The sequence below is a fragment of the Paramormyrops kingsleyae genome, chromosome 16 (genome assembly GCF_048594095.1).
Source record: "Paramormyrops kingsleyae isolate MSU_618 chromosome 16, PKINGS_0.4, whole genome shotgun sequence".
In the NCBI taxonomy this organism is placed as follows: Eukaryota; Metazoa; Chordata; class Actinopteri; order Osteoglossiformes; family Mormyridae; genus Paramormyrops; species Paramormyrops kingsleyae.
The window spans coordinates 23457568-23475424 of NC_132812.1; the positions used below are offsets into that span (position 1 = coordinate 23457568).

A 17857-nucleotide genomic window follows, 5' to 3' on the forward strand; every position below is an offset into this window, starting at 1 on the left:
CGACACATCGCAAACATAAATGCTGCAGAAGCAGGGGGGCGGCAGCACAGGAACAGCGGGAGAAGTACGGACAAACACGGGGCCCAGAAACGGAGCCATTCAGAAAGCAGAACCAACATGGGAAGCAATTCGGAAAGTAACCTGACGTGAACAAAACGCAGAAGAGCCACAGAGACCAGGCGAAGGGACCGTGCGGGATAAGCGCAGCGACCAAACTCATTCCGAAGAGGTCATGCTTGAAGAATGTTTTCTTCTGTGCTCCTGAACACGCCAGATGAATGCAAACACGGTGCAGTCATACATCTGGGGGGCAGGGAGCGTCTCAGCGGCTTAGAGCGCTGCGCCCGTAATCGGAAGGTCACCGGTTCAAATCCTAGGGTTGGAAAGAGCAATTTCATCTTTGGGCACTTGAATAAGGCCCCTAACCCCCAATTTAATCAGGGACTGGCTGTCTCTGAAGCAGTTTTTCCTCAAAAAATGTATGCCACTTTTGGATAAGAGTGCCCGTTAAATACATAATGTAAATATAAAAATGTGATTTAAGGGTGTGACATTTAACGGTGTAAATCTCATCATTCGTTGCTCATGGCTTTCTGGCCACGCCCAGCCCGGCCAGTCACAGTAGGGGGGTGGAGCCAGATCACTCTCAGCCTCACCCAATCAGTGACTCCGATGTTCCACAGTGATGGCTCACAGTGAGACATACGTGCTGGATACCCGGCTGGGGGGGGGGTGGGGGTGTGGTCTGCAGAGAGACGACGACCTATTAACACACTTCAGCAGCCTACTAGGACGTGTTCAGTGTTGATCTCAGACTCAAAGGGAGCAGGCAAGGGTCAGGACTCAAAATGGCCATCCTGGTCCAGGCAATTACAAAAGGCCCGGAAGGTTCCGGAAAGCATATACGCTGCGGCCCGCGGAATCTGCAGTTTCGCGTGTTTTCTTTGGAGAGGAGGGGTTTGAGAATGAGCGAGCAAGTACATGTGCTGCCACATTTCTAATGAAAGGGTTACAAAGCCAAGCGTTAGGCCCCGGCCCCCCCCCCCCCCTGGCCCCCGCACATCGCCACACTCATCCCGGGTCCTCTGAGGACACCCAGGACATTAATCAAATAGGCGTTTAATTAAGGAGGAGTGTCTGGCTGGAAAGACAGTCTATCCCGCAGAAACTTTAAGACCACAGGAAAAAGAAAACGTCACTTTGAGCAGCTACCATGCTGCACCAGGGCTTAAGGCATCCAAGGATTCATTCAGAGAAACCCACAAGGATCTTATAGCCTACGAAAAATCCTCCGGCAAAAATTCGCTCAGCTAAACGAGAGAAACTGGGGCAAATTATAAAACTCTGTCTGAAACACTAATTAGTTTACAGGCTCTTGGCTCCCAGTCAGCTCCAGTTCCAGCGTGTCCCGTCAATACTGGGGAAGCGGACGGTTCTGGGCCTCCCAAGCACCAGCAGCGCAACCCTCCTGATCGCATGTTGAAGGGGAGACACACACGAATATAGGAATAATTTTGCCCGTCTTGTGACAGATCCTCTTTGAATGAGCTGCCACTTTGGGTCTGGTTCCCCGCTGTTTCGTCCTTCTAGGGAGTTTTTCCTTGCCACTGTCACCCCTGGCTTGCTCACTGGAGGCACTGGGCAGGGACAATGTGAAGCGTTTCAGACAATGTACCATTGTGAAAAAACGTTACACAAAAAATGAAATTGGATTTAGTGGTTTAAAATTAAGTAGTCTTCTAAGCATCTCCTGATTCAGCACCAATCAGATAAACCGGTTTCTCTAGCCACGCCTCCCATAGCACCCAGGGGGTCAAAGGTGAACAGACCAGGAACGGCTGCTCCCCACCAGCCATTTACAGAAACTGTCGTACTTCTGTGCCAGGCACGGAGATGGCTCAAGCTCCGACACAAACAACTGTGACTTTTTTTTCTTAATCATTTCCCAATGATCTAAAAAACAAACAGCGCTTCAGATCATGACGAAGCCGCAGCAGGGAAACTGTTTTGGCTCACCGCGCCTGAAAAATCCACCCCCCCACTACGCAGTCGCCCTGGGGAGCGGCAAGACGAGTCATCTCTGGTCCACGGCCAGCGCGGTGTCCCACATGCCGCCCGGTGGGCCAAAACGCCGGGACCACCCATCACTTGATGCCTAATAACCCAATCAGATTCGACGTCTGGGTGGGTAGAGCCAATGGCATCTCTCAGAGAGTGGGACTGACCCTTATTGGTGAATAAGGGACAAGACTCGAAACCCAAAGTGTGTCCCGAAGTTGTCAGTGTAATCATGAATCTCTTTCTGGGCAATCCAACCATGGCAACCATCTTTTATAAATAAAACCTTGTTCGAATGAAGCAGTAAACTGTGCTGATTTAGGTGTTTCATTTGTAACCAATCTGTCACCAGCAGGCATATATGTTTCTCACCATGTGTAGTTATTCCAGTTAATCCTACAGAATCTCGATTAAAATGGAAATTACCCCGAGAGCACAGCTGCTGAGGAGAGGGGCTAGTTAGGGTGGTGCAGACCCCCTGCCTCTGTTCTCACTGGCTGACTGAGCAGTAACCCCCCCCCCCCCCCCTCCTCAATGAGCTCATTAGGGTCACTAAGGTCTCAGCGCAATTGGGATCTCTGCCTCCATTCACGGCTCATCATCTGAAGCGGCCCACAAATTACCTCAGTAACTGACTTCCCAGATCACTGGGAATGAGGCAACTGATATTCCGGACTCTCTCCCATGCAGACTGGCATTTGAGCCCCCCCCCCCTGCCGCCACCGCCACCACCGGGGAAAAACAGGCACAAAACACACATTCCCAAGCCACCATCAGGACCAGACCTCTCTGACCAAGGCTCAGTTTAAGCTGGAGGTCTCCCAGTTTGCGTAATTACAAATCCCGGAATCAGACTGGGAAAGATCAAAGCCCCAGAGGCCCCTCAAGTATCAGAGACTAGGAGGACACAGTAACCTGGGGGATCCCCAGCCACAGCATCAGGACCAGAGAGGTGACCCCCCACACGCAAAGCCACCACAACAGGAAGCTGGAGGGGCTCCTAACATCTGACCAGCAGCAGGAGCGTATTGAGGAGACTTCCTGTTTACTTACGACATCATTTCCTGTGGGCGCTCAGCTCATGTGTATTATGTCCCTGGAGGAGAATGGCGGCTGTCCCGTGTGAAACCGCATCATGGAGCAAAGGGGAAGAGGACAGATCAGGCAGATACACGAGCTCATCACCACGCGAGTGACTCAACCTGCTGACCAGCGACTGTAGTGCGAAAGGCTGCTTTCGTTATTGACTGTTGAGGCCCACTGGGTAGCAGCTGGATTGACCAGGCGGTCATGCACCCTAAAAACGTCCTCGTGCTGCTCCTGGCGGCAAACGGGGACGGTGTCAAATCCACAGCGATACCGTCAGACTTGGCTTCACGACCCCAACTCAACCTAATGCAGCCAGTGACGTTCCACAGTATCCAGATGCTCACCTTAATCATCTAATCAAGGGGTAGAATTAATCAAATATTTGGATTGGCTGGGGCTCCACAAAGGGAGGCTCTGGCCAAAAATCTTGACATTCATGATGGGGGGGGAGGGGTAAAAATCAGGCAATGCACAGCAGGTTGGAAAAGCAGACAGAAACACGCCGGCGTGCATGGGCAAGCCTGCGCACTGCGCCCATCGAGCGCTCGATCGGATCCACACTCCCCCGCCATGACGCGGTGCAGGTGCCCCTGAATAGCTGGAGGACACAGAGGCCTCGCTAGGGGTTGCCCCACAGTGCAGGGCAATTATGGGGCCAGGGGGACACCTGCCCAGTACCCAGGAAGCACGCGAGGCACCGTCAGATCTGCCACGTCACAGACAACTATCCTGTTGCCCCGTGTAGCAAGGCATCATGGGATACAGAATTTAGAATTCTCAGCTTTTTCAGCGGTTTGCGGGGAGGGGAAACAAACAAGAATCCTGACTCAGTGAAAGCAGCTAGGTGGCAGTACTGAGTCCCTTAGCCCAAGGGATGAGTGTATGAGAAAGCTAGCAGAGTGTGTGACTGAGGGAGGGATAGAAGGGGAAAAAAAGAAGAAACAGGAAGCAGACTGCAGCTCAGTCTGGGTCCTCGTTGCAGCTAATCTGGTCGGTCTGGCCCAAATGTCTGGCCGCAAACCCCCACCCCCCCAGACTGGCTCACCACGACTCCCCCCTCCCTGGTCCATCTGACAGCACCACACGCCACCATCCTGTCTGGCCGGCACAGAGCAACAAGCGGGGCTTCCCAAAGACCCCCTCCAGGAATGGCTTTCGGAGATGCAGGCCGGAGCCAATCAGGCAGCCTGCGGGGGGGGGTGGGCTGATCATGAGCAGCATTTGGCCATAAACCGGGTTTCTGTGAGACGACAGTTCCTGCCTCACCGTCTCAGTGACGCATCGGATCACCCTACTTACCACCACGGTAGAAACATCTTACGTTTCGTCCAAAGCAGCTCACCGTTTTCCTGACTTACAATTAAATAATTATCTGGAGCAAATCGGGTTAAGTGTCTTTACTCAACAGCTGAGCTCTTACTAGGACAACAATTGGTTTACAAGTATGTGTCTTTAACCACTGCGCCACCTGCTGCTTCCTTTCCTTCATAATCTAATCCTTCCACTGTGGGCACTGAAAGTGTTCGTCATCATCACCGGAGAACGGCGTTTGTAAACAAACTGCCCCTGTCATGCTTGCAAAGGCTCACGTTTAGTTTATGGACGTTTTCACGGGTAATTAATATCCGCACGCGGCTGGGGGGGGGGGGGAGGGGGGGCGAGGCGGGGCAGAGGTCCCTGCATGTGCAGCCTTGAGATACGTTTCTAATGCAATAACGCCAACAGGCCAACTCATTACAGACACGGTAACAGACACGCAGCTGACCTGCGAGTGCTGACCCCATCCTCGCCAGGGTCATGCTACTCAGGAAGGGTGCTGCCATGGCAACGACGCAAAACAAGCCACACACAATGGCGTGAACAGATTTAAAGGGGCAGCGCTTCCATCCTCATAGGAAGCCCAACAGATACGGGTCGTCGCAAGGCCACTCCGATGCCAAGAGCAAACACAAGGCCCATGTTTACATTCAACCAGCATCCCTAGATAAAATATTTGTAATCTATATTAAAATAACTCAATTGTTCCAATAAGGTGTGTACCTCAACATAGCAATGGTATCTAGACTTAGCTGCAGAGGAGGGGAGAAATATTTTTTCAAATAATAAATAAAATTCAGGAAGCTGTAAGAGGAGGGGGCTCCACATAATCACATGACTTTCCATTTCAAGTGACTCATTTTTAAAGTGACGGTGCTCAAATTCAGGAAGCTGGGGAACCAGCAAGGGAAGGAGAAGTGGAGAGTAGGATGGCAATCAGGTTGCCTCAGGTCGGGGGGGGGGGGGGGGATGGCAGGGGGTGGCGAGTGGCTCAGTGGGCTAAGCTTCTGTGCCAATGATCGGAAGGTTGCCAGTTCAAGCCCGGGCCTTGGCCTAGGCAGAGAGAAGAATTCCAATGCACTCGTACTTGTGCAAATGGCAAATAAAGGATTTCTAAATTTATGGACAGGCAGACACGTCAGCAGAGCCCAGCTCGTGCGGTCAGGCCTGCTTATCACACATACAGACACGCTCCCAGGATGCAAATAAACTCCCACAGAAAAAGGAACCATGCATGCATGTAGCTAAATCTGCACGGCTGCCATTTTTGGGTCACTAACGATCTCTGAACCCAAACCGCAAAAACTCACAAACACAGGGAAAATGCAACAAAACATGCTTTGCCCTTTTTTGTTCTAAATGGATACAGTCACCAAGAAAGGTGTTAGGTTTGTGAGGAAAATAACTGACCCAAGACGACTGCAAAACGTGTTCCCACAGAACAACAAAACCTACCCACACACATATACGCCAGTCTCACTGGTCAGTCCCCAAACACCCACACAGACACACACATTTCACAGCATCAAATCAAAGGGCACAGTCCAACACCTCAAACTGCACAACAAGAGAACTCCAGAAGGCTGTGCCCTGGAACTGCGGGGGGTAAGTGCACAGAACCAGCACCTGAAACCTCAATTTGCATGCTGCGTTCATTTGCGAGACTCGTTGGTCTACTGTAGCTGGAATGCGGCCAATTTGGTTGGTCACAAAGTCCTCTTTGTTCAAGTAATTAAAATAAAGGTAAATGATCCAGAGGAGGTTGGGATTAGCATCATCCCACTTGAGAAATCGCAAGGGGGCACTGAGAGGACAATGGGTATGACGCGAAAGGGCTAACGACTGGGATTTTGGTTAAACGGGGGGTGCCACAGTGGGTATCACTGCAGCCTCATGCCTGCTGAGCTTGGGTTCGATGCCTACCCGAGCTCCATGCGTGTAGTTTGCGTGTTCTACCTGTGTTCATTCCAGTTTCCTCCCACAGTACAAAAACACACAGTATGGTAAACTGGTGTCTAGAAATCTCCCTTAAGTCATGAGCCCGTGTCCCGTGATGGACTGGTCCATCCAGGGCGGTCCTGGCCATGTGGCCTGTGCTTCCTGGGATAGGCTCCAAGCCCAACCACAACGGCTACTGGATAAGCCATTATGGAAAAGAGATTAAAAGAAACATATGACTGAAAATGACCGAGTCTAAATGGAGTAAAACGTTTCACATTAACAGACGGAAAATACCGGAACAATCATCTCTGAATAACCTATCTCCCACCCCCGAATGCCAAGCAGAAAGGCCTGGAAAAGCAAGAGAGGTTTATTCTGAATCACGGCACAAGCAGCCCACAGGAAATCCAATCCTCTGACGCTCCTCGAACGCATCTTCATTCAGCGGCGTTCCTCCATCAGAGGTCGGCATGAACTTTCAAATGTCTCTCCCAAAACAGGAAGCATCGGCGATGACATCATCCATTTCCCACATATGATGTCATGGCTTCACATGATTTTCAAATGGCTCACATTTCACAGGGAGCGGCCTCACTTATTCTGATACCACTGATCACAACCATACATTTTTCAGCTCTTCAAGAATTGTTGTATTTCTTCCAGAAGGCATAGACATGTCAATAAGACAGTATTTTATTTTATTTTTTGGTTTTCCTCATAAAACGCCCCACTCTGTCCACAACGGGCTATCCAGAAACTTCTGGAACGAATGAGTCATCGGAAGAGTGGTCCTCATCAAAACCGAGGGCTTTGTTCTGTCCAGGACACTCCCGACGCCTGCAAGAACTTTATCAGAGGAACTGCGCTCCATGCGTGTGTTTGTGCGGGGGTGGGGGGCATTCAGGGTGAGGCCGTCTCCCTGTGCACAGTGAGGAAGCCGTAGGATTCGGAACCGGCGCGACCCGGCTTTCAGCTAGGACCCCCGCGTACTTCTGGAGATCTACAGATCTCTGGGCTCCGTCACAAGAGAGCAGGTGGGCTCGATGCAGGTTATTTCTGGTACCCAAAAAAGGTACAATATCTCCCCCACCACCCCCCCCCCGGACATTCCCACGGATTTTCCGGGCCTGATTCACTTTATCAGCACACAATTTCCCCAGTGCTGGTTTGCAGGGTTAGAAGATCTTGGCCTGCTGGTTCTGGAGGTTCATTTTTGCCTCGTTTAAAGAAAATGGAGAAAAGCCGCTCATCAAAAAGCACAGAGAGCAAACAAGCCGCTGGACATCCAGAGCCCGCATTCCTCCACGGCTTTCCCTGGAGAGGCCACACGGGAGACGCCGAGGATCTCCGTTTATTTCAGGCCTGAAGCCACCAGAACTCCCACTGATTATCAACACAGAAGCAGAGGCAGCAGCGGCCAGATTTACCGGCCCTCCTCCCGAAACAGAGGCCAGGGGATGGGGAGAGACAGGAAATTGCAATGGCAGGTATCCCAAAAGTCTGCTCTGACCTCCCCAGGTGCCCTTCCTGGCCTCAGGTGAGGGGGAAACCTGATCAGGATTCATTACACAATTACGGGGGGGTAACTTTGCCCAAGCGAGGCTTCTATTGCGGAGTCCAACTCGTAAAGCTGCAAGTCAATTGCTCCACATTCGGCTTGGTTTATAACGTCCAATAACTCAGAACCGACACCCAGAATTAGAAACCGAGTTCTTCTTCTGACAGACAAAACCAGACCAGAATTAAAAGCTGTTATCACACCGCTATCTGTTCCACTGTTCTGCATGCTGTCAAACATGCGGAGGCTGAAACAGGCCAGGCTGTCAAGGGACCGGGGGAACTGACTTCAAACAAAGTTATCACCTGGACAGAAACTAACCTCATCCGAAAACGAGGCCCTCGGGAGGACAAGGTATGGCTAAAAAAAAAAGCGGAATGTGACCACAATGCCGCCACTGCAAGATAAGCCTGTGAAGATGTCGCACTAAAGAAAGCTCGACAAGGCTTCCACGAGCCCAGAGACTCCTGGGAGGGCAAACGTATCCCAAAACCCCTACCAGCTCCACAAAGAAAACATTCAAGGCCCATGAAAAGACAGTAGGAAGCAGGTTGTATGTTCCCTGCCTTCACCTGAGAGACGTGATACTGACAATGCTAGCAACACGTAGCCCATAAACAGCTCTGGTGGGCAGTAATGCACAGTTAGGGTGACGATACACAGGGCATTTGCTGCTGGGCACTTTCCCATTGACATCAAGCAACATATTTCTACTCCAAAAACTTTGATCGGCTGTGAGCAAATTGTCATGATCATCCAGATATGGGCGAGTTGCCCTTTGTCTCATCTGGCTGGCAGTTGCCCAGCAACATTGCTCAAAAAGTTGCCCGGTGCATCATCACCCTTAGCGCTCCCTTACAAGAGTCACACCAGTCACAGCGATATGAATATCCCACACACCTGCTGAGAGACATCCCTGTAAACCGGGAAATGGGTCAGGCCTTGCTGCGGCCCCCCCATGCGGCACCAGCGGTGGGCCAGGGTGGGGTCAGGAAGCATCCCGAGATACGTAATGAATAATCCACCATCCCGCCCATATTTATGACCCATCGCTTGGGAGCATTATGAGTCAGTACTGGCTCTCGCCCGCCTAACCGGCTGCTTCCGCAGGCCCAGGCCGCAACCCCCCACCTGCCGCGGCTGTGAGGTTTCACAGGCAAAGCGGAGGGGGTGTCGCCAAACAACAGGGACGCGGCGCTTAAACGCGTCACACTACTGATGCCTTGGAGCGCCTTCCTCTGAAATGGGGTGACGGGAACCAGTTCCCACCTGGTAAAGGGGACAGCCTGCAGCAGGCACACATCAGCTTTTAAAGATGGTGGCCGGACTCGTCGTGCTCTAGAGCAATGTTTCCCGATCCGGTCCGCAGGGAACCCACAGACCGCGGACGTTTTCACTCCCTCCGAGCTCCCTGCCAGACAGTCCACATTTTGCTAGGAGCTGGGAGGGAGCAAAAACGTGGACCGTCAGGGGGGCCCCGGGGACTGGACCGGGAAACACTGCTGTAGGGGTTAGTAACACTAAAGTGAAAAAGAAACCCCATTTCAACTCATCCTTCCTCATGCAGCTGCATGCAAGATCAACACAAGTTCCCCAGTCACCATATTTTAGTCATTTAAAGACCATTACAGATACAGGGGGCTGACTACCCCCTTGGTCAAAAAAAGGACACCGATCTTCCATCTTTAGCCACACTCCCCCCCCGCCCGCCCGCCCGCCCACCCACTCGCACGGAGGCACTCCCTGCATTTTTCCCCACTGTAATTCCCCATCCACCCGCCCCCCCCGGGAAAACGCCAGCCGTCCGTTCGGTTCGCATTTTCTTTTATGGACGCCTGCTCCCACGCAGACATTCCACACAGACGTGCGAAATTCTCAGCCTTTTAAAAAGAGCAGTCAGAGGGAGGGGGGCCTCTGTTTTGTTCACAACATGTGTTCTGCAACTTCCGGCCCCCGCCTTATCAGACGACACCTCATGCACCGGGTGGGGGGGGGGGGGGCACTCTGCTGTTCTCGTTTCCCGTTACCCCTTCCTCAAATGCTGACCCCACCGACACGGGGGAGGGGGGGGGGGGCGGTGCCAATCGGCGCTGACACACGGAGCAAACTGCCAGCTGTGCATCACGCCGGCCAGAGGAAACACCACAAAGTACATGACCGACCTGCTGGCGGGTCAGCCAACAGAACAGCACGGGACGAAATCCAGAAAAAAGTATGATCGGATTCCCAGCTGGGGGGTCCGCACCCCAGGGGCTCCAGCGTCAGGTTCATTTCTCAGCTGGCTTTAACCGGCAGCATCCTGATGCCACGTGAAAGACAAGAGACGGCTTGTAACACCTCCATTCAAACGAAGTCTACGGGATGCACAACACGGGACAAGCATCCTCTGATGTCCAGTGGTACAACAGCATGACTCAGGAGGAGCCCGGAAATCCCACATTTCAGGTTTAACATCCGTGTTTAATCACTTAGCTACGCTTTCGCTATAGCTGGACATTTTTCTGAGGAAATGCAGGTTATGCCAGGACTTCATCTTGGGACTCGAACCAGAAACTGATCCGTCAGTCGCCCCGACACAAGCCGCTCCTCTCAAGGCCTCAGATGAAATGTCAGAGTGGCCCAGGCCATTAGAGCAGAAGAGTGCTGGGAAGGGGGGGGGGGGGGGGACTTCAAAGCTGCCCTGAAGATCAGATGCTCTGAATTTAGGGGAGTCGCGGCCTCCCAGCAGGAGATGCAGCCGTTCGATCCTCAGTACGGCACAGCAGCTAATAAACCGCAACCCGAATGGCAGATGGGAGCCTGCTGTCGCGGCCCCAGGCAATGATCGTAACCTCAGGTCCACCCGGAAACCCTCATCTGAAAGAGGTAAGTGAGCTCCTGTAAGCCACCAATCGAACGGGTGCCAACCTATGTAGCGATTACCGATGAATGAACGTGCCACCAGTATGGTGCTGGTTCGAGTCCCAGGAGAAGCCTCGCTGCTATGCTGCTGTCTGAAATATCTAGTAGCGTAAAACTAAATAAGAAAAGCAACACAGCACCCAGTGAGCGCTCCTCAGACGCCCAGGATGCCAGAGCGACACGTCAAATTCGGGCGGGTATCCTCCCCGCAGCTGATGCGGATTGTCACTGCCAGGATTATATCTGTCAGGCCCGATCTGACAATACTGGTGGGGAAGCCCCATCTAGCCAGTTCAGGCAGCTTGAGCCCCTCCAGCAACACAGAGGAACTTTAAATCCATCTATTCCAGAGCTGGAGTTTCAGCTTCCGGCCTGGTGTTGCAGACGCTAGGGAACGCTGGCCGACGCAGTGACTAAACAGATGGATTCAGCGGCTCTTTCAGCCCAGTGCTCCCAGGACAGGATGGTTGGGGCCCCACACTTAAACTTTACTGCTGAGGAGTGGCGTGGCCCCCGCCAAGAGATCTCGCGGGGCGACAGGGCGCAGGGACCCTCAGGAGCACGGCACATGAAGCCAGGGCTGATGGAGCAGCCGAGGGCTATCAAGGCAAAAAAGAGGACAGGATGTGACAAGCCTGGGTCAGGAAGAGGAAGCAGAATAAACAGGGACTAGACAACGGCTTACAGACACACACACACACACACACACACACACACATGGCTGTTGTTGGAACTGCCCGTTGCCCGTCATGACCCCTTGACCCCCTGTACTATCAAACTAAGCATCAGCGTGCATCTTTAAACGGAGGGACGGAGCTCGTAAACCAGGGCGACACGGAGATGAAGGTCAGGGGTGACCCGTGCCTCACGAAGTGAGGCACGGGACCTTGCCGCGCGACTGGGCTCTCCGGCTCTCCGGGGGTGCTGACGCGCGAGGAGAAGAACGGCATTGAAACCCAGCAATGTCATCCGGCTGCTATTCCTGTTCTGTTCTCTGTAGGAAACTCTGCCTGAACGACCCCCCCCCACCCCCCGGAGCTGAGAGAGACCAGTGATAGCAGCCATACTCAGGCCCCCAGTCCAATTAAAACGTGATGTGGATCATTACCAAACGTCCCCGTGCCCCACAGTTATCCGCAAACGTCCTGGAATGATGCCAGCGCATGTGCGTGTGTTTGGGTGGGTGAGACATCACCAGTGCTTTCTCACCCTCGAACGCCGCGTGGTCTTGACCCAGTTCCCGGGGCCTCGGCCTCACCCCACGTGTCCCAGTGGGCTTCTCACGGTTCCAACCCCCCGATCAAGCGACGGATTCACAGGGCGCCCGATCGGAGACGCTGACCTGACAGAGACACCGGCTGGACTCGAAATGAGCCATGAAGACGGGGGCTGGCTGCAAATACAGCTGCTGGGAGCCAGTCAAGCTAAAGCCTATTCTGATCACTCAATAACACCGCTGTAGTTCTGCAGACACCGACATCTATGGGACACCGAGTTCTTCCCGCAGATAGATCACCCACAGCCACATGGGTGATGTGTGGAAACAAGAGAGTGCATTTCGGGGGAATAAAGTGGCCGACAATCCAGAAAAGGACAATCATTCCAGTCTGACCAACCACTTCAAGTGTGTCAGTAGACATAGCAAAAGAAGGCAGTGTTGCGTTTGAAGTTTCAATCCGATATTATAAACCTGCATCAGTGACAGCATTTTAGGCCAGTTCAGGCTAGTGAAAAATTGTAAGCACCCTTGGGTGTACTGCTATGCTCAGCGACAAAAGAAAATTGTATTAATAATAACGAGAATAGTGCTAGTTTAAGGAAACGGAGACTGAATTGACACCCACCCTGCTGTTAATTCTAACCAGAGTAAGGGGAAGGAACACACTGAAAAATGGGCACCCACCATACATTTTTTCAGGGAAATTCTTTTGCAGCAAAATGTTAGTTTTGACTCAGAGAGGAGCAGGGCAGTGGCCCGCTGTAGTGTGTGGCGGGGGGGGGGGGGGGGGGGGTTGGGTGAAGCTCACGCTATTTACGTCAACTTCATCTCTCAGGAGTGAATCAAAAAAAGAAAAATGACGTGACCTTTCCTTTCTCGACAGAGAACCAAAACCCCGTTCGGTCTAAAATCTGACACCCTCATGTCTAAATAAAAACAAGCGCATATCACAGGCACGCAAGTCACCAAGCGGCAAACCACACAGACTCATTTCGTGTTTTTGTGTTTGTCGCTGCACACGTGGCAGTGCAAGACGCGCCACTTCCGCTACACCGGTGATGCACTCTGAGGGGCTCCTCTCTAGGGGGGGGGGTCACACGTGCACATCCGAGACGGCGCCCACATCTGCCCGTCTCCTGCTGAAGTGGAGCCCACCTGAACCGTTACCCCTCCATACTGAAGGGGGGGGTGGGGGTGGAGTGTTAAAACAAAGGGCAACTGGAGACTCACAAAAGGCAGGGAGGGTGCGACTCCACGAATCTGGGTCAAATCTTGACGAACAAAAGAGTCTATTTCAGGAAAATTAAAAGATACTGATAACCACCGCGGCCTCGCGTTTAACAAGCTAGGTGACGCTGATCTGTGATAAATGAGCAGAAATCACCCCTCCTCAAAATACCCAGGTCTTTTACAGCGCTGTCTTTCTACAAATCTTCGACATGGGAAAGAACAAGTAATCGCATGCCTGTGTGCATAACATTATACAGGATTAATAACTAAAAGCCCCCACAATGACGGTCCGATTGCGGGTCTGTTAAAATAATCTCCACTTTTAAAAACATTTTACGCCAAGAGAACTTTAGAATGCCAAAATAATGACTTCAAAGCCGTATGATAAAAACGCAAACATCACTAAGGTCTTGTTCACCAGTGAAAGTGTTTACAATAAGGATTTCCAAATAAAAGCACATGGTGAGCAGTGCTACACTGTTACACAATCTTTCTGGACTGACCCCGTGGATATAAGATTACCACACACCTCAGTATGCTCAAACCATTATAATGTCAGGGGAGGTCAAGAGCAGTTTCTGTGTGTAAGCCCAACTAACCGTGTCCTTTCTGTAACCTACATAAGAGGACTGCTGCTCTGTGGCCCTTATTCAAGAAACTTTTATAACTCAGTTGTTCTAAAGGGTACATCAAGAACAACTAATACAGCTTCCTAATTACTAACTGGACATGCAATCCCCCATCCCAAAAGAATAAAAGCAATCTCAATAGCTAAACCACCAATTTAAATTTATATAATTCAATACAAGCCTACATTGCTTGCAAATATCGAAGAGAAAATTGTGCCTAAATGTATATATGAATACACATGACCTTCGATGTTAAACGGTGCCGTTTGCAACACCCTAACAGGTCTAAATGCTTCCGATTGGCCAGCCTTTATAAGATTCAGTTATAAACTTGTAAAACACATAGTTTAGGTTTGCCGTTTGGATTAGAGCAGTAAAGGCAGCAGTCACCATGGCGGAACCGAGAATACAGGCCCTGGTGTCTGACAGCCCCAGCTGCACACCTATGGCTCATTTTAATGGCGCTGCGAGAAAACTACACCATGCATGACAAGATCTATCACCCTCTGACAAAGCAGGACTACCCCGCCGGACTGCGATCCGACTGCCAACAGTCCTGCACACATTAGGAGGCTCATTTTCATGCCGCGGCTTTAATCACGAGATCCTTCGTAAATGCATATGCAGTATCTAACAGCATACAAAACCTCTTTAATTTCTGTTAAAATAAGAGGAAGACGTCTGCACGCAATCTGTCCATGTCGCCAATCAAAGTTACACGTATTGGCAGCGATAACCAACACGGCATGTGTGCGGTCCAGGCAGCTGTCACAGCAGCGATACGTGCGGGCAAACCAAGGGAAAAGATACGTGCCATAGATGGGGATGTTTTACGAATTCCGATCTCACACCTAAAATCGTCGTAAACCACCTACTAGCAGCATATAAGATAAATCCGTGCGCCTATTGTGAATTGCGATGGATCGCTTCACACGAATCATGTTATTCGACTTAAGATGTGTAGCATATGCTCGTTTAAAATCTATATATCTGAGCACGCTGCACCGTAATTCCTTAGCATACACAAGACCGAGCGATTAAGGTGTAAGCCTGTCTGATTGTTGTATTGCAGCAGCACGTATTAAACTTCCAAGTTGTTAAGCGCCCGTGTCATCGGTACGTCCATAAAAAGCTCTGATGTGCGCATGCAATCCGGATGGAGATCATGTTTGCCTGGTGACCGGTGCCCGGTGCCGCCCGGCCAGTGCTCGCGAACCCACCTTCCGAGAGCTCCAGTTCGAGCTCGGCCAGCTTCTCCCGCACCTCCGCCGGCAGGGTCAGAGCCGTCGCGGGTGTCGGCTCAAGCATCATCATTAGTAATCCAGTGGAATTGCGCTCTGCCATGGTGCTCCGGCTGGGTCTGGATCTGCTTCAGTCCGGGGCTGAAGTGCTCGCGCAGGATCCGACTCGCCTCGTTTGGCTGACGAGCGATCGGCTGGCGGCGGCGGTTTATTGCATGCAGATGTAGGCAAAAGGTTTCGCAGTCCTTGCCTTACACTCGCTCCGTCTCCGACTCGGGGAAAGAAATGCAAACCTCCCCGCCTCCAATCTCCACTTCAAATACAAGCTCTCCGAGCCAATACGTTCCGGTGCCCTGCTTTCACGCGCTCTTCGTCCTTCTCCACCCTCGATTAAAAAAAATAAAACTCCATTCAACTCAGGGTACCATGTCCAAGCCTACAGTGCCGCCATTGCAGCACTACCGACAGCGGCACCAAGAATGGTGCGCGTGCACTGCAGGCGCGCGTGTCCGGCGGCCGGGAGAGCGCATTAACTTTAAAAGCGAGCAATCCGAGAACAATATCGCAAAAGAACAAAGAGGTCTATAAAATGCCAATCAAGATCCAGATTTGTCTACACTCTTGTTCCTGTAGCTTATTACAGATTTTTAGCCTCACTGGGCTACCCACATGTGCTCGGCGGGGCTCTGACGTGAAACACGTGAGGTTATTGAGTCGTATTTACACTCCAAGAAACATAGAATGTACTGAAAAAGGAATGACGTTTGCCAAGTGTGCAAGAGTTCAGTAAAGTGCATTTAACTAACAGAATTAGATTAATCTCATATTAAATGCAAATAAATAATCGCTATAGCATTTCATCTACCACAAAATAAACATGTATCAGAGTTTAAATACCACAACATACTGACAGTTCTACTTCATTACATGCATTCTTTAAAAAGATCTGATAATAGTTCAAGACACCAGGCTTGTTGCTTTGTTTTTCCCGGAAAAACAGAATCCGAAGGTATGATTTTCCAGCCTATTAAAGCAATGCACTGTCAATATCCGGCACAAAATTTAAGACTCAAGGAAGAATTTAGAGGCGCGTGAAGCCACACGACTACAAATCTAAGATCCCCATCTAGCGGCCAAACGCGGAACCACTGCGGTGGGTAACACCGCTATTCATGCAATAGGTTTTAAACATATTTCAGCGTTTGTATGAACAGTAATTAATATAGTACCCAGAAAAAGTTCAGACTTTTACACTATACAAATTGACTTTGGTTCCGGTCCCAAATACGAACGTAGACTGTACATCGTGATAGTGAAAACACGTTTTCAGGATTTTTTTTTACAAATGCACATATGTAACCTCCCATTTACATATGTGCTCAGACCCTTTACTATGACACTCCAGATTGAGCTTGGATGCATCCTGCTTCTTTCTAAACATCTTCACCTTGTAGTAAATTCACTTCACTGGACATGATTTATAATAGCACACACCTCTCTTAATGGGGTCCCTTGGTTCCTGGGTCATGGTAGTGGAAAAACTAAGCCATGAAGAAGGAACTGTCTGCAGACCACTGATATGTATTGACCTGGCTATGTATTGATCTGGGTGGAAAAAATACCAATGTTTTAAAGGTTCCCAGGAGCCTGGTAACCTCCATCACTGTCGAAGGGAAAACATTTGGAACTAAGACTAAAGCTGGTTAAATTGACTCATGGGAGTTTTACATACACAAAAATGTTCTGAGGGCAGAAGGAAAAATTATTGGTTCAGAGAGATAAGCAATCAGATTGTAGAGGAGGTGGGACTAAGACATCTGATTGGTTGAACACATTTCCTGTACGATGATTAGTTATCTCTCTGAACCAATCATTTTTCTCTCTGCCATTGCAACATTTTTGTGTAAGTGACACTCCCATGAGTGTTAAATTGGGTAATGGCAAGAAGGGCTGTGGTAAAGGAGGTGAACAAGAGCCCAACTGACTCATTAATGGAACATCAGAGCTCATGTGAAAAGATGGGGAAAACTGTTGGAAGGACAAACCTATCTGCAGCACCCAATTAAACAAGTCTCCATGTTAGTGGCTGATGGAAGCCATTCTTGAGTATGTGCATCTGACCATACATCACTAACGGATTCCTAGATTATCTGGTCTGAAGATGCGAAACTCCATGTGTGGGAGACCCAGGTACCACACATAATCTGGCTAATACATCTTTACAATGAAGCATGGTGCCGGCAGCATCATGCTGCTGAGATACTTCGCAGTGGAAGGGACTGATGTGGATTAGAGAATGACGAAGATAGAAACAGAGACGTCATTGAAGAAAACCTGCTGAAGACCGAACATGACCTTGGGCTTGGCTTCACCTTACGGCACGAGAACGATCCAAAGCACACAGCCAAGACAAGGCTGCGGTGGCTTCAGAACGACCCTCTGAATGTCCTTCAGAGGTCCATCCAAAATCGAGAGCGCTTGAGAGGATCTGCAAGGACGAATGGGGGACACGGCCCTGAATCCAGGAGTGCCCAGCTGGCTGAAGGTTGTCAGAAACAATCCTGCAGGTGTATTCCCTATTACAGGTGGTGCTACAAAGCATGAAAAATGTTTCTGTAGACTTGCATAATGGGAGAGTCCTACAGTTAGAGTTACCAGCTAATTATACAATTGA

At 50.5% G+C, this 17857-nt stretch overlaps 1 protein-coding gene across 5 annotated transcripts in view; it reads right to left on the bottom strand.

Moving 5' to 3' along the window:
* Positions 1–17852, bottom strand: part of dip2a (disco-interacting protein 2 homolog A) — a 71594-nt gene extending 53742 nt beyond the window's left edge. For 2 of the 5 annotated variants that reach the window (XM_072700903.1, XM_072700902.1), the window contains exon 1: positions 15163–17846. In XM_072700903.1, coding sequence (XP_072557004.1) covers positions 15163–15286 — 124 coding nt within the window. In that variant the 5' untranslated portion in view covers positions 15287–17846. Of the gene's footprint in view, positions 1–15162 lie in introns of all 5 variants that reach the window. The other 3 variants (XM_072700905.1, XM_072700904.1, XM_072700908.1) reach the window with 2 other exon arrangements.
* Between the last annotated feature and the right edge of the window lie 5 nt (positions 17853–17857).